The following is a 12,113-nucleotide window of genomic DNA, read 5'->3' on the forward strand; positions in this document are numbered from 1 at the left end:
AGGAAATGCAACCCTTCCGGGTCTCTAATTAGGCCGAGCTTGCCGGTACTGACTTCCTCACTCCTGACTTGGGAGACAGGACTGGGGTCTCAGGAGGTAGCACAGTGATTCCTTCTCTGGACGGCACTCCTGCCCTGAGCTGGAACAGACTCCCCTGACCTTTGAACTCTCCAAGGAAGGAACAGCACCTTCCCTCCTGGCCCGGGGCCACCAGGGCCATTAGCAACCATTTTTCTTTTTAACTGCAGGGTAGAGCAGCCAGACTCCAGGGCAAGGAGCCAGTCAGAGTCACAGAGGGCAGGATGTGTAACAGCATCTGAGGCTTGCATAACACGATGTCCTCAACTATCTGGGAATCCGGTCAAAAACAGCAGCGAGAGCCCCCGACGGATGCCCCAGCCCTGAAATGGCCCAGGATCCCCCAGACGGGGGCCCGGTAGTGGGAGTGATGGGTGGGCAGAGGTTAAGTGCCCGTACACAGAGACACACAGTGAGGTTGCCCTGGAGGCTGATAACCACCTACTAGAGAGGAACCAAAACCAGGGGAGTCCCCTGGCCAGGGAAACGGGAGCTGCTCCAGAGGCACCGTGGGCCGCAAAGACCAACAGACCAATCACAACCACAAACAGACGCGGGTGGGGCCGGCGCTGGGGCGCTGCCGCCCGGGACACCGCATCCCATAGTGAAGTGCCAGGACGCGTCCCAGCTCTCCGCTTCCGATCCAGCTCCCTGCTAATGTGTCTGGGAAAGCGGAGGAAGATGGCCCAAGTGGGAGACCCACATGGAGTTGTGGGCCCCTGACTTTGGCCTGGCCCGGCCCTGGTCATTGTGGCCACTTGGGGAGTGAATCAGCAGGTGGAAGATCTCTCGCTCTCTATCATTCAGATAAATAAATCTTGCCCTGAAAGTTTTTCTGTTGCTCTCAGCCCCGAGCAGCCGAAGCGGGGGTGCAGAACAGCCGATCTGGGCGGAACCATACAGCCAGCCCGGCCCTGCCAGGCGCTGGGAGCGGGACAGCCCCCAGGATTCTGCGTCACACAGAAGGCACCTCCTGCACCGCCAAGGGCTCAAGGCAGGGTGTGCTGAGTGGACGGCGGGGACGAGCCCCACCCGGTATGACCTCAGCCCCGTGTTTCCACATCTGCTCCTGAGCCTCCCGCTCCGCGGCCAACAGTCACTGAGCAACAGCTCTGCCCCGAGAAACAAACTCGCTTCGCGCCTCCTCTTCCTCTGCCCACCCTGGAAACACGGGATTCCCCGGGCCCCTATCCCAGGCCAACTTCCCACGGCCAACAGTCATCATCCACCCCCACGGCCCACTGCCCCTCTCTAGATAATCTTCAAAGGAACCCATCCACCCAAGGGCCTTCCAGGCCACACCCTGGATCTCGCACAGGAACCCACGACCAATAGAGTCGCTGAGCTCTCCTGGTCCCTCCCCAGGCCGGCGCTCACCACCCCCAGCCTGGCCTCCGCCCGTCCAGGGAAAGCCCCTCTCTCCTGTCCTCTTTCTGGGTGTAAGTGTAGCTGTTTGCTTTCTCTTGTATTTCCACACAGCAGAGACCATGTTCGACCTCTCTGCAGGGAAGGAAGTGAGCCACCCTTCTGCATCGTGCCCGTCTCTCGGCGCACCCTCCAGCTCGCCTCTTCCCGCTGATGCTCATGGGACACTGTCCCCACGCAGGGCACCAGACTGGACCCTGTGCGGCGGCCAGCAGATCTAACTTCCTGTCTCACAGCCAAGGGTGCTGCAGTCCAGGAGGACAGGGAGACTGTGCCCGGGGCCTGGAGCTGGTGTGTGACAGAACCAACCAGCACCTCCACCTCCCGAGACGGCTAACTTCCGGTGTCCACTGGCCTGGGCTAAGGGCGGCCCAGACAGCCGGCCAAGCATTTTCCTACCTGTCTGAGCGTCCTGTGTGAGAGCCAGGCTGCAGCCAGCAAAGCAGGCAAAGACACGGCCTCTCCCGGGAGGCACCTGCCCAGCAAGGCCGGAGCGGACACACAGGTGAGGAGGCTGGACGCCCGCCTTCTCTGCCCTTACACGTCACTGCCCTGGTTCTCGGGCCTCTGAACTCTGACCGCCCAGGGCTTTCCTGGCTCTTGGGTCAGCAGAGAGTGGACCCTGAGAACTCCTGGCCTTGCAGTCCCGCACACCAGTTCCTATCAAGTGTCTCCTCTCGGGGCGCCACCAGCATCCCGCTGGCCCTGCCTCTCTGCAGAACCCTGACACGCCACGCTTTCCCCTCTAACACAGGGGGCGGCCTGCGGCAGACGGCACTCGGGCCCGGAGCCTTCCACCCCCACTTCCCTCCTGGAGATAACAGCTGCTCCGGGAGCTCTCGGGGGGCCCTGGGCGCACACAAGGCAGGGCTCACCCCCACCCTACAGGTAACGCAATGAGATCCGGGGTGACCGCCATACACGGTGTGCCACACCACAGGGAGTCGGACGCCCCTCAGTCCCCAGGCTGCTGAGCCAAGCCCCGGGAGCTAAGTGGCTTCAAGAACAGAAACAGGGGGCAGTGCTGTGGCATTGTAGGTTAAACTGCCTGCAGTGACGGCATCCCACATTGGCACCAGTTCGAGTCCCAGCTGCTCCTCTTCTGATCCAGCTCTCTGCCACGGCCTGGGAAAGCAGTGGAAGATGGCCCAAGTGCTTGAGCCCCTGCACCCATGTGTGAGACTCGGAAGAAGCTCTTGGCTCCGGCCTGGCCAAGCCCCAGCCACTGCAGCCATTTGGGGAGTGAACCAGTGGACGGAAGACCTCTTTCTTGTTCTGCCCCTCCTCCTCCTAACTCTGCCTTTCAAATAAATGAAATAAATCTTTTTAAAAAGAGAGAGAACAGAAGCACAGAAGACATCCCCTCCGAATCCTAGAGGCTGGGACTCTGCACTGCAGGTGTCGGCAGGGCTGCCGTGGGGGCAGTGTTCCTTGCCTGCTCCCAGCGTCCGGGCATTTGCTGGCAATACTCGGGATGCCGGGGCTTACAGAAGCAACCTCTGCCTGCACTGCCGGGGCCTGCTCCCTGTGTGTGTCTCCGTGCCCAGCCCCCTGCCCCCGAGAAGGATACCAACCCTGCTGGATGATGGGCCCAGCCTACTCTAGGTCCCCTCACCTTAACTATCACCTGTGCAGCAGACCTAGCCCCTTTCCAAGATCACGCTCTGAGGGACTCAAGGGTAGGACTTTTTTTTTTTTTTTTTTTTTTTTTTTTGACAGGCAGAGTGGACAGTGAGAGAGAGAGACAGAGAGAAAGGTCTTCCTTTTGCCGTTGGTTCACCCTCCAATGGCCACCGCGGCCGGTGCACCGCGCTGATCTGAAGCCAGGAGCCAGGTGCTTCCCCTGGTCTCCCATGTGTGTGCAGGGCCCAAGCACTTGGGCCATCCTCCACTGCCTTCCTGGGCCACAGCAGAGAGCTGGACTGGAAGAGGGGCAACCGGGACAGAATCCGGTGCCCCGACCGGGACTAGAACCTGGTGTGCTGGCGCCACAAGGCGGAGGATTAGCCTAGTGAGCCACGGCGCCGGCCAAGGTTAGGACTTTCAAGTGCACTTGAGAGGGACACGGCTGAACCCCCGAGCAGCAACATACAGATCTGGCCAGGCTGGTTCACCCCCCAGCAGCACAGTCCTGGGAAAGCGAGCGTCTGGCCCAAACCAGTCGTAGAGGGTCGGTGGGGCGGACATCCAGGAGTGGGTGCTGGGGGCCTCTTATGGGCAACGGCCTCTGACCTCCCTTGGGAAGAGTCCTCCGTCACCCACAGCACGTGTCCAGGAGCTCACAATGGGACGCCCAACTCCCCAGTGTCTCGGCCCAACAAAGCCCTGGCAAGATGATAAGAGGAAGGAAAGACCCCGCGCACCTGCTGGAGAGGAGACACAGAACTGAGCTGAAGACGACGTCAGGGCAGCCTTCTCTGGGATCCTCCGCCCGTGAAGCAGAGACGTTTGAAAGCAAGGAGAGGCCAGCAGGGACCTGCTCAGATCCTGCTGGTGAAGCGTCCAAGCTTCATCCAAGCCACCCCCTCCCAAGTCGTGCCCCTCAGGGCTCCGGACCTCTCAGCGTCAGCGACAGAGAGCTGGACGCCCCCCTAGAAGAGCTCCTTTCCAAAACACAACCAAAGCGCCCCCTCTCCTCTGCCTCACGGAGGCTTTCAGGTCACAGAATGTGGAAGGAGCCCTCAGGTCACGGAAGGTGGAAGGAGCCCTCAGGTCACGGAACACAGAAGGAGCCCTCAGGTCACGGAACACGGAAGGAGCCCTCAGGTCACGGAACACGGAAGGAGCCCTCAGATCACGGAACACGGAAGGAGCCCTCAGGTCACAGAACGTGGAAGGAGCCCTCAGGTCACGGAACACGGAAGGAGCCCTCAGGTCACGGAACACGGAAGGAGCCCTCAGGTCACGGAACCTGGAAGGAGCCCTCAGGTCACGGAACACGGAAGGAGCCCTCAGGTCACGGAACCTGGAAGGAGCCCTCAGGTCACGGAACCTGGAAGGAGCCCTCAGGTCACGGAACGTGGAAGGGGCCCTCAGGTCACGGAACACGGAAGGAGCCCTCAGATCACGGAACACGGAAGGAGCCCTCAGATCATGGAACACAGAAGAATCCACCTCACGCACCTGCAGCTGATGGAAGCCTTCAGAGCAACCGTCTCCCCAGGTGGCCCACGCAAGAGCAGAGCTGAACCCACGGGTGGACCACGTGCCCAGGGTCTCAGTCTGCACTGCCGGACCACGGGCGTGCATCACTCCCTCTCCCACGCCAGCACGGTCAGGAGTACTCAGCCCTGCTTGCAGACGGGGCAGCAGAGGCCGGGGCAGGTGAGGACCCAGTCCTGGCCACACAGCAGGGCACGCGTGAGCTCAGCGTTCACGCCAGGACGCCTGTCTGCACGCCCAGCGTGGGTTCTGCTTAGACGACAGGTGCTCCTAGGCCTGCTCCTCCTGCGGCGAAGAGCACACAGGACTCCCACCCGTTCATGCTTCAGACAGGGAACCACGCCTGGAACCGAGCGAGCATCACGGGAAACCCGCACAGACAACAGAGTGGCCACCACCTACGGCTTCCACGCACTCACACCACAAACGGATGCGTTCTGAACAAAGCAAAGCAGGTTCCTTCGTGGTAGGCAAACTCAGCTCCTGCAAACACTAAATTTTTCTCCATACTCTGAAAGATGATTTTATTTGCACCAAAATAAGGCTCAGCTTTCTCAGTCCTGAGCTGGACGACTAAAGTAGGAACACAGAGAAATCTTGGGGGGGGGGCACAAAAACGTGAAAGGCTCCCCCTGAAATGCCACGCTGGAGAAGAACTCGCCGACGTGCCCGCGGGCGCCAGGCGGTGTGGCGTTTCTCTGCCGAGTCACAGTATCCAAGGGACACAGGTGGTCAGCAATGGAGGGTGGCTGACCGATTAGACAGGCCTAACTGCATAACCACCGTGGACACACAAAGCCGCTCTCTGGCAGTTTGGAAGCGCAGCCTCCCAGGAGGAGGTGGGCTGGGAGGGGGCTGCATCTCAGAGATAACCTGGGGGGGGGGCTCCCATGGCCCCGTTACAGTGACCCACCCCCCACACGGGAAGCAGAATGGCGGCGCTGGCACTGCTGGTACTGGAGTGTGCGGCTCCCAGGACGGGCAGAGCGCTGGAGACACACGGCACTGGTTTACCCACGGCGCTCTCGGGCAGAGCTTTCACTGGCAACGCACGGTGTGAACTCGACCTCGAGCTCTAGGGGGTGCACAAAAGAAATTCAGGGGACAGACAGGGACGACTACGAGGAACCCACCACTTCCCAGGCCACAATACGGGTACACCCACCCGACTGCTGAAGTCAGGGCAGCCGACCGCAGCCTGGGGGAATGGGGTCCAGCAAAGCAGGACTCAAAAGCCGTCCACGTGCGCCCAGAGGGGCTGGGGCGAGGCGGCTCCCAGGGAACCTGACACCTCCTCCTGCAGAGTCTGGGCCGACCCGGCACGGCACAGCGGCTGCCTCTGGTATCCCACAGCGAAGCTCCCGGATCTTCCTCCAAAACAATCATGCGAATCTGCACAGGAAAATCACGGTGACCGGCACATTCCAGGAAGCACACACCAACGTGGCGCTCGGCGCCACCAAAGGAAAACTGAAGCTGCCGCCCGGCTACCGCGTCTCCGGATTAAATCAGCAGGCACCGTTCTGCAGGCTGACACGACCACCTCGGCAGAGACGGCACAGCCACATCCCCCAGGAAGGCAGAGGCCGCCGTGTTCCCGGACTGCAGCCACCAGCCGCACACCCCCGCCCAACCAGCTCAGAGAGCAAACCCTGGCACACCTGGCCCCAGCAGAGGGTCCCAGGAGGACCCCAGGTGTGTTTCAGATCTGCCGTGGGGACAGGACAGGAGAGCACAGGCAGAGCGAAGGCCCCCAGCCCCCCGGGGAGGCTGCCCAGATGAACTGCAGGGTGCCTGGGACATGGCCTTGGCCGCCCTTGATCCAGAAACTGTCCTCAGCCGCTGGGAGTGGCTGGCCAGGCAAGCCCTGGGAAGGCTGCCCAGCAGTCAGAAAGTGAGTTCATTCCTTCTGCGTAAGACACACTACTGCCAGGCAGCGGCGTTCTCTGGTTCTCGCAGCAGCACAGCCTCACCCTGTGTGCTGACCAGGATCGTCTGGCCACAGGGGCCCCAAAACCCAAACATCAGTGCCGCCACTCAGAGACAGAGAGAGTGACAACCCCAGGTGGGCCATCCCAGGAGGCCGGAGCCTCCAGAAGCCCAGGCCCCTCCCATCGCAATGCGGCCCTCACATGGGTCTGAGTTGGGGGCCAGCAGTCACATATGCCCGCAGGGAGGAAGAGGCGAAGGGACCCCCTGACTCTTAACGAGGTCTCCCAGAAGCTGTCACACGACAGCTCCAGGCCCCCTCTCGGGAGTGGCCACACCTGGCAGCAAGGGCAGCTGGCTGAGGACCCACAAGGAACCACCACCCTCACCTAATTAGCTGTGCACCTGCCACAGGCCTTGCTGGGGTCATGCACACACCACACTGGATTCGCACTGCAGAAGCATGAAGGAGCGGCTGCTGTCCCCTGCCCCCGCCAGCTGAGGGCACCAAGGCACCGAGAGTGTAAGTGGCCTGCCCAGGGTCACACAAGCCAGCCCAGGGGCCCCTCCTGGGCAGAAGTAGGGCGGGGAAGAGTGCTAGGAGGTGACAGATCTGGGAGGGATGCTCTGGGGGGACCCCTCACAAAGAGGGGCCGTGGCAGAGCGACCCTCGGTGAGCAGCCAGTGAGGCAGCCGTCCAGTCCTCCCTTCCTGCACGGAGCTCTGCTGGACTCTCTCGAGGCAACAGCCCCGGGTCCTGGCTGACACCCTTTAGGGGCGCCGGACCTGCCAGCACTGGGATCATCGGGTTTGCTAAGTGCACACTGGAAGGAGAGCTCTTGGCGCATTTCCGACGTGTTGATTTGCGGTAATGAGCCCTGATGTCATCAGCCGTGTGGTCCTGGCATTGGGGCACTGCGGCTGCATTTGCATATGAAGGAACAAGGCTGAGGGGCCTGTCAAAATATTTCCTGACAAGGCACAGTTGGCAGAGAGCGTGTTCCCAGGACGCAGGGGCGGCTCTTTGTTGTGATGGGCTGTGGCTGCTGCCACGCGGGCTCATGCATTCTACCCTCCCTGCAAAGGGGCTGGCCCAGCACGCAGGCCTCGCTGCAAATAATGAGGGCGCGGGATGGGGAAGCGAGGTCGGTGTTGCCATGGCGGCACGGCGACCCATGGGCACGTTCCACCGAGGACCAGCGTGCCGCACCCATGCCGGTGAATGAGCACAGTCCCTCCGTGAGTTAAACGGAAGCATCACTCGCCACAGCTCCCTTGAAGCAGCCACCGCGCCTTTATCAAACACAGGTTCCCACTGTGGTGGATTTGCTACATTGTAACATGATGCGGAAAAATAAACACTGCAAACCCTATCTTGAACATCTTTGAAAAACAGCCACAGGAAAATGTTGAGAAGAATTCCACCAAAACGCTAGCAGTGAAGCGAGATAAGACTCTGGGTTTCCAAGCCAAAAAAAAAAAAAAAATTTTTTTTTCAATGTGTGTTTTATCTGGCACAAAAATCTTTCCACAGTCCTCTATTTTGAGGTCTCCTATTTGTGCATTTTTAACCTGCAGGAGTAAAGACCGAATGCAGTGAGGTTTTCCTACGAAGGAAGGAGGCAGCTGATACCCGCTCTTTCGCTTTCAATAAAGCATGCGAGGAACGGCTGCTTCCTGCCTCCGTGAAGCCCACTCGCGTCCCGTTCCCGACAGTGGTTTCCGCCTCATCCAAGTTCTCACGATTTCGGGTGTTCCCACAGAAACCCTAACTTCTGGGTGACGGGCACACTGAGTGCCCCGATCCGCTCACTACACACTGGATGCGCTGGCACCTCACGGTGGGCCCACGACGCAGACAGCTGAGCCAGGTCTCCACTGAAAATAGGATTGGATGTTTAAACTAGCCTTTTAAGAACCCTCAGGTGGCCCCCACGCTGGGTACCTGCACGCCTGTGCTGTGCCCACCTTCCTCCGGGCCCTCCCGCAGGCCTGCTCACCTCATACCAGACCTGAGGGGCCCGCCCTCACCCCACAAGGCAGCACCATGCTCCTGGGTTCCCAGGGCACTCCCACCTGCCGCCTCTTCTGCATGGGGCCTGGTTTCCAGGCTTCCCTTCTGTCAAGCCCATTCCCAAACAGGGTCGCAAGGACCTCCTCTTCTCTAGCTCCCACCCGGGGTCCCGGTGCGACCTGGGTCCCCACCCAGTGTCCCCGGCACCTGGTCGTCATTAGACACAGGCACCAGCACCTCTACCACAAACAAGTGCTGGGCTCTCGTCCAGTCCTTGTCTGGGAAGGGGCTGTTGGTGCTAAGTGGCACCCAGTATGGGGCCTCATGTGTGTGGCCTGGGGGCTGCTCCCGTCCCACCCACCCCTGAACAGCCCTGGTGTCGGCGATGAGCATCCGACTTACCTTGAACGCCCCTCTGCTCCCACCAGACGCACATGCAGGTCACCAGGGCACAGGACGGGGCTGGAACCCAGCCCCCTGCCCGTCCGTTCCCTTCCATACGCCTAGGACACCACTTCCCCTCCTAAGTTTGTGCTCCTAGAAGGGCAAACCTCTTCCTGCTCCCAGTCAAGAAGATTCCAGGGCACATTTTTTTAGTTCTGACCTTGTCCGCATCTCCCTTTGGCCAGAGCTCAATCACAACACACAAACCCCTGGGAAAAGTTTCCAGGAAGAACATGAGTCCAAGCACTGAGCCATCGCGAACGAGGAGACAGAAGCCTCGGTGTGGGGACAGGGACTCGCTGGGGCACAGCAGGTTACGGGAGCGCCCTAGGGTGCACAGGACACAGCATCACTGCATGCTGCCCCACCCCCACCCCATCACCAGCAAGACCCAGCAGGGGCAGACTCGGCACCGAGATGGGACATGGGCTCACCCAGACTGAGGACGCCCTGGCTGGGGCCAGGGGCAAAATCCAGAGAACGTCTCCCCCTCGGGAGACAGGCTGAATCGGAACCCACGGCGCCAGCAGTGACAACGGCCCAGGGTGTGGCTTCCCAACTGAAGACAGCTCGGTTTGAAACTTTAAGTGAACAATGGAGATAAACCCCATGCGCCACCTGGCTTGCCCAAGCTCTGCTGGATTTCACGTAGTAACGCCCACAACGGGACCTCCTAGACCAGGCCAAGACCCACAGCTCCAGGGCCGAATCCAGCCCACGGCACGCTGTTGTAAGTAAAGTTTTACTGAACCATGGGCCCCCGCCACAGAGGCTGCACCCTCCACAGGGCCCTCCCGTGCTCAGCTCTGCACTGCCCCTGTGACCTAGACAGTACCTTTCCCTCCCAAAAGGATGCGCTTCACCTCATTCAAGTCACTCTTTCTAAATGACTTTATTATATGAGCAGTATGTGTTCACCGAAGGAAAGGGAAATAGCTGTTAACAGGAAAAATTAGCTGTGGTGGCCAACCCCTGAGACACTCACATCCCATATCCCCCACCTCCAACCAGCTCCCTGCTACCGAGATCCCGGGCAGGCAGCTGGCCATGGCTCAGGGGAGTCCCTGACACCTGTGTGGGACCCGGACGCAGCTCCTAACCCCTGTTCAGCCTGGCCCAGCCCTGGCCACTGCGGACATCGGAGTAGTGAACCAGCAGGTGGAAGTTTTGTGTGTGTGTGTGTGTGTGTGTGTGTGGGGAGGGGGGTGCACCTCCCTTTCAAAACAGCAACAACAAACACAGCTAAAACGTACCATGTTACCATCACATTCGTATGTTCTTCCAGATTTCTAAGTACATACACACACACACACACACACACACACGTCTGAAGCTGTGAGCCAGGCACTGCTCTGAGGGCCTTCGCTGGGCCCCCATATTAGTCAAGCAAGCCAACGTGCAGGGGTCAGTGTGCCAGCCTCACTCGGCTATTTCAGTCCACCGCACACCATGGACACAGACATGAGGTTTACGTATTTCTCCCAATTCTAAAGCAACAAATCCTCCTCTGTATCCCACTCTCCGACCGCCCTTCCGTGGGCCGTATTTCCAGGCTGGATGCGACAACGGTCTTCACGCTCTGGTCACGCGCCGTCACAGCGCCCTCCTGACGGCCTGGGGCACGCACGCTCCCACCAGCACGGCGCACGGCCTCCTCAGCTCCTTTATCCCAGTTGGCACCTCAGGAAGCCCTGCCGTGCCCAGCAGACCATGTCACAGCCGACCCCACGCCGTGTCAGGCCCCAACTCATCTGCCCCCAGTTAGGTTGCCGTCGCTTTTTAGATTTTTTGTTTGTTTTTGTTTACTTGAGAGGCAGCGACAGACACAGAGACCCATCCGTATGTTCACTCTCCAAATGCCTCCGACAGCCGAAATCAGACCAGGCTGAAGCCAGGAACCAGGACTCAGTCCTGGTCTCCCACGCGGGTGGCACGGAGCCAACTACCGGAGCCACCTCTGCCATCCTCCCAGGGGCCCGTAAGTAGGAAGCTGCCGTAAGCAACCGGAGCCCAGACTCAGACCCAGGGACTCCGCAAACGAACCTCCTGCTGTCCTGACCACCAGGCCAAATGCCAGCCCTGATGTCACCTCCCAGCTGCCTGTCAGGTTAAAGCTTCTAAAAAGTAAAACCTGTCCACCTACGCAGGTGGAAAGACCGCACCCGCACAGCAGTCTTCCCAGGCAGACCACAGCAGCGCCCGGCTTCACAAGAAACGCACCTTTCTCCCAGCCGCCAGCCCCAGCCCCAGCCCCAGCCCCGGCCACCCAGGCTTTCCACCGCCCAGGGTGCGCAGCTGTCTGCCTCTCACAGCCCCAGAGCTGGAGCCCTGCGGCGCCCTGTCCTTAGCCTGAGGCATCCACACCTGGTGGCAGGTAGAGACCTCCGGTCGCGGACACAAAGGGCATCGAGTTCAGAGTCTCAGGGAAGCACCCGCAGCAGACCAGAGAGCCCCCCTCCATGACCTCGGCAGGATCTGAACCTCCTCCTTCCTCCCTCAATCCATACACACAAACAATACACCCCCCGCCTCGTTCATACGTGTGCACACACTATACAGCCCAAACCTGCACGAGCAGAAATGAAGTTCTACCTGGAATATTCTAGAGAGGAAAGCGGAAGGAGAGCGGCAGGTGGCGAGACAGGATTGCTCGGCTGTCCTGCAAACCGCAGAAGGGCTCCTGGAGCCTGCTGTCGCTGAGGCCCACACCCCTCACACACAGAGCCTAAAGACACACGGGGAAGAGCTCCAGCCGCCTTCCCCAGAGCAGAGGGCAGCCACCGGCCAGGTTTTCTTCCCCAGCTCCACAGACACACACACACCAGAGAGAGCAGAGCAAGTGTGGCCGGCGCAGAACAAGGCTGCAAAAACAGCCAAGGCAAAGCATTCGCTCCGTGCGGAGAAGTCTCCTTTCGGCCGAGCCCCCCGCGGGATGGGGGCTGCAGCACTGACGCTGGGCCGGCCGCCATCGGTGCCAGATCCCCCAGTGCAGCTTCCAGGCACGCGCGGTGTGATCTAAGGTATCCGTGGGAAAGCCTGTAAAACGGAAACAGAAAATACC

The 12,113-nt window shown here is 60.2% G+C and overlaps 1 protein-coding gene across 11 annotated transcripts in view; it reads right to left on the reverse strand.

Moving 5' to 3' along the window:
* AGAP1 (ArfGAP with GTPase domain, ankyrin repeat and PH domain 1) overlaps nt 1-12,113 on the reverse strand; it is a 514,165-nt gene that overhangs the window by 402,555 nt on the left and 99,497 nt on the right. For 2 of the 11 annotated variants that reach the window (XM_070071491.2, XM_070071489.2), the window contains exon 1: nt 9,011-9,171. The exons of the other annotated variants lie outside the window; for them this stretch is intronic. In XM_070071491.2, coding sequence (XP_069927592.2) covers nt 9,011-9,107 — 97 coding nt within the window. In that variant the 5' untranslated portion in view covers nt 9,108-9,171. Of the gene's footprint in view, nt 1-9,010; nt 9,172-12,113 lie in introns of those variants that run through there. 11 annotated transcript variants of the gene reach the window in all.

This window comes from Oryctolagus cuniculus, chromosome 3 (assembly GCF_051225735.1).
Source record: "Oryctolagus cuniculus isolate XC-2025 breed Fujian yellow rabbit chromosome 3, ASM5122573v1, whole genome shotgun sequence".
NCBI classification, from domain to species: Eukaryota; Metazoa; Chordata; class Mammalia; order Lagomorpha; family Leporidae; genus Oryctolagus; species Oryctolagus cuniculus.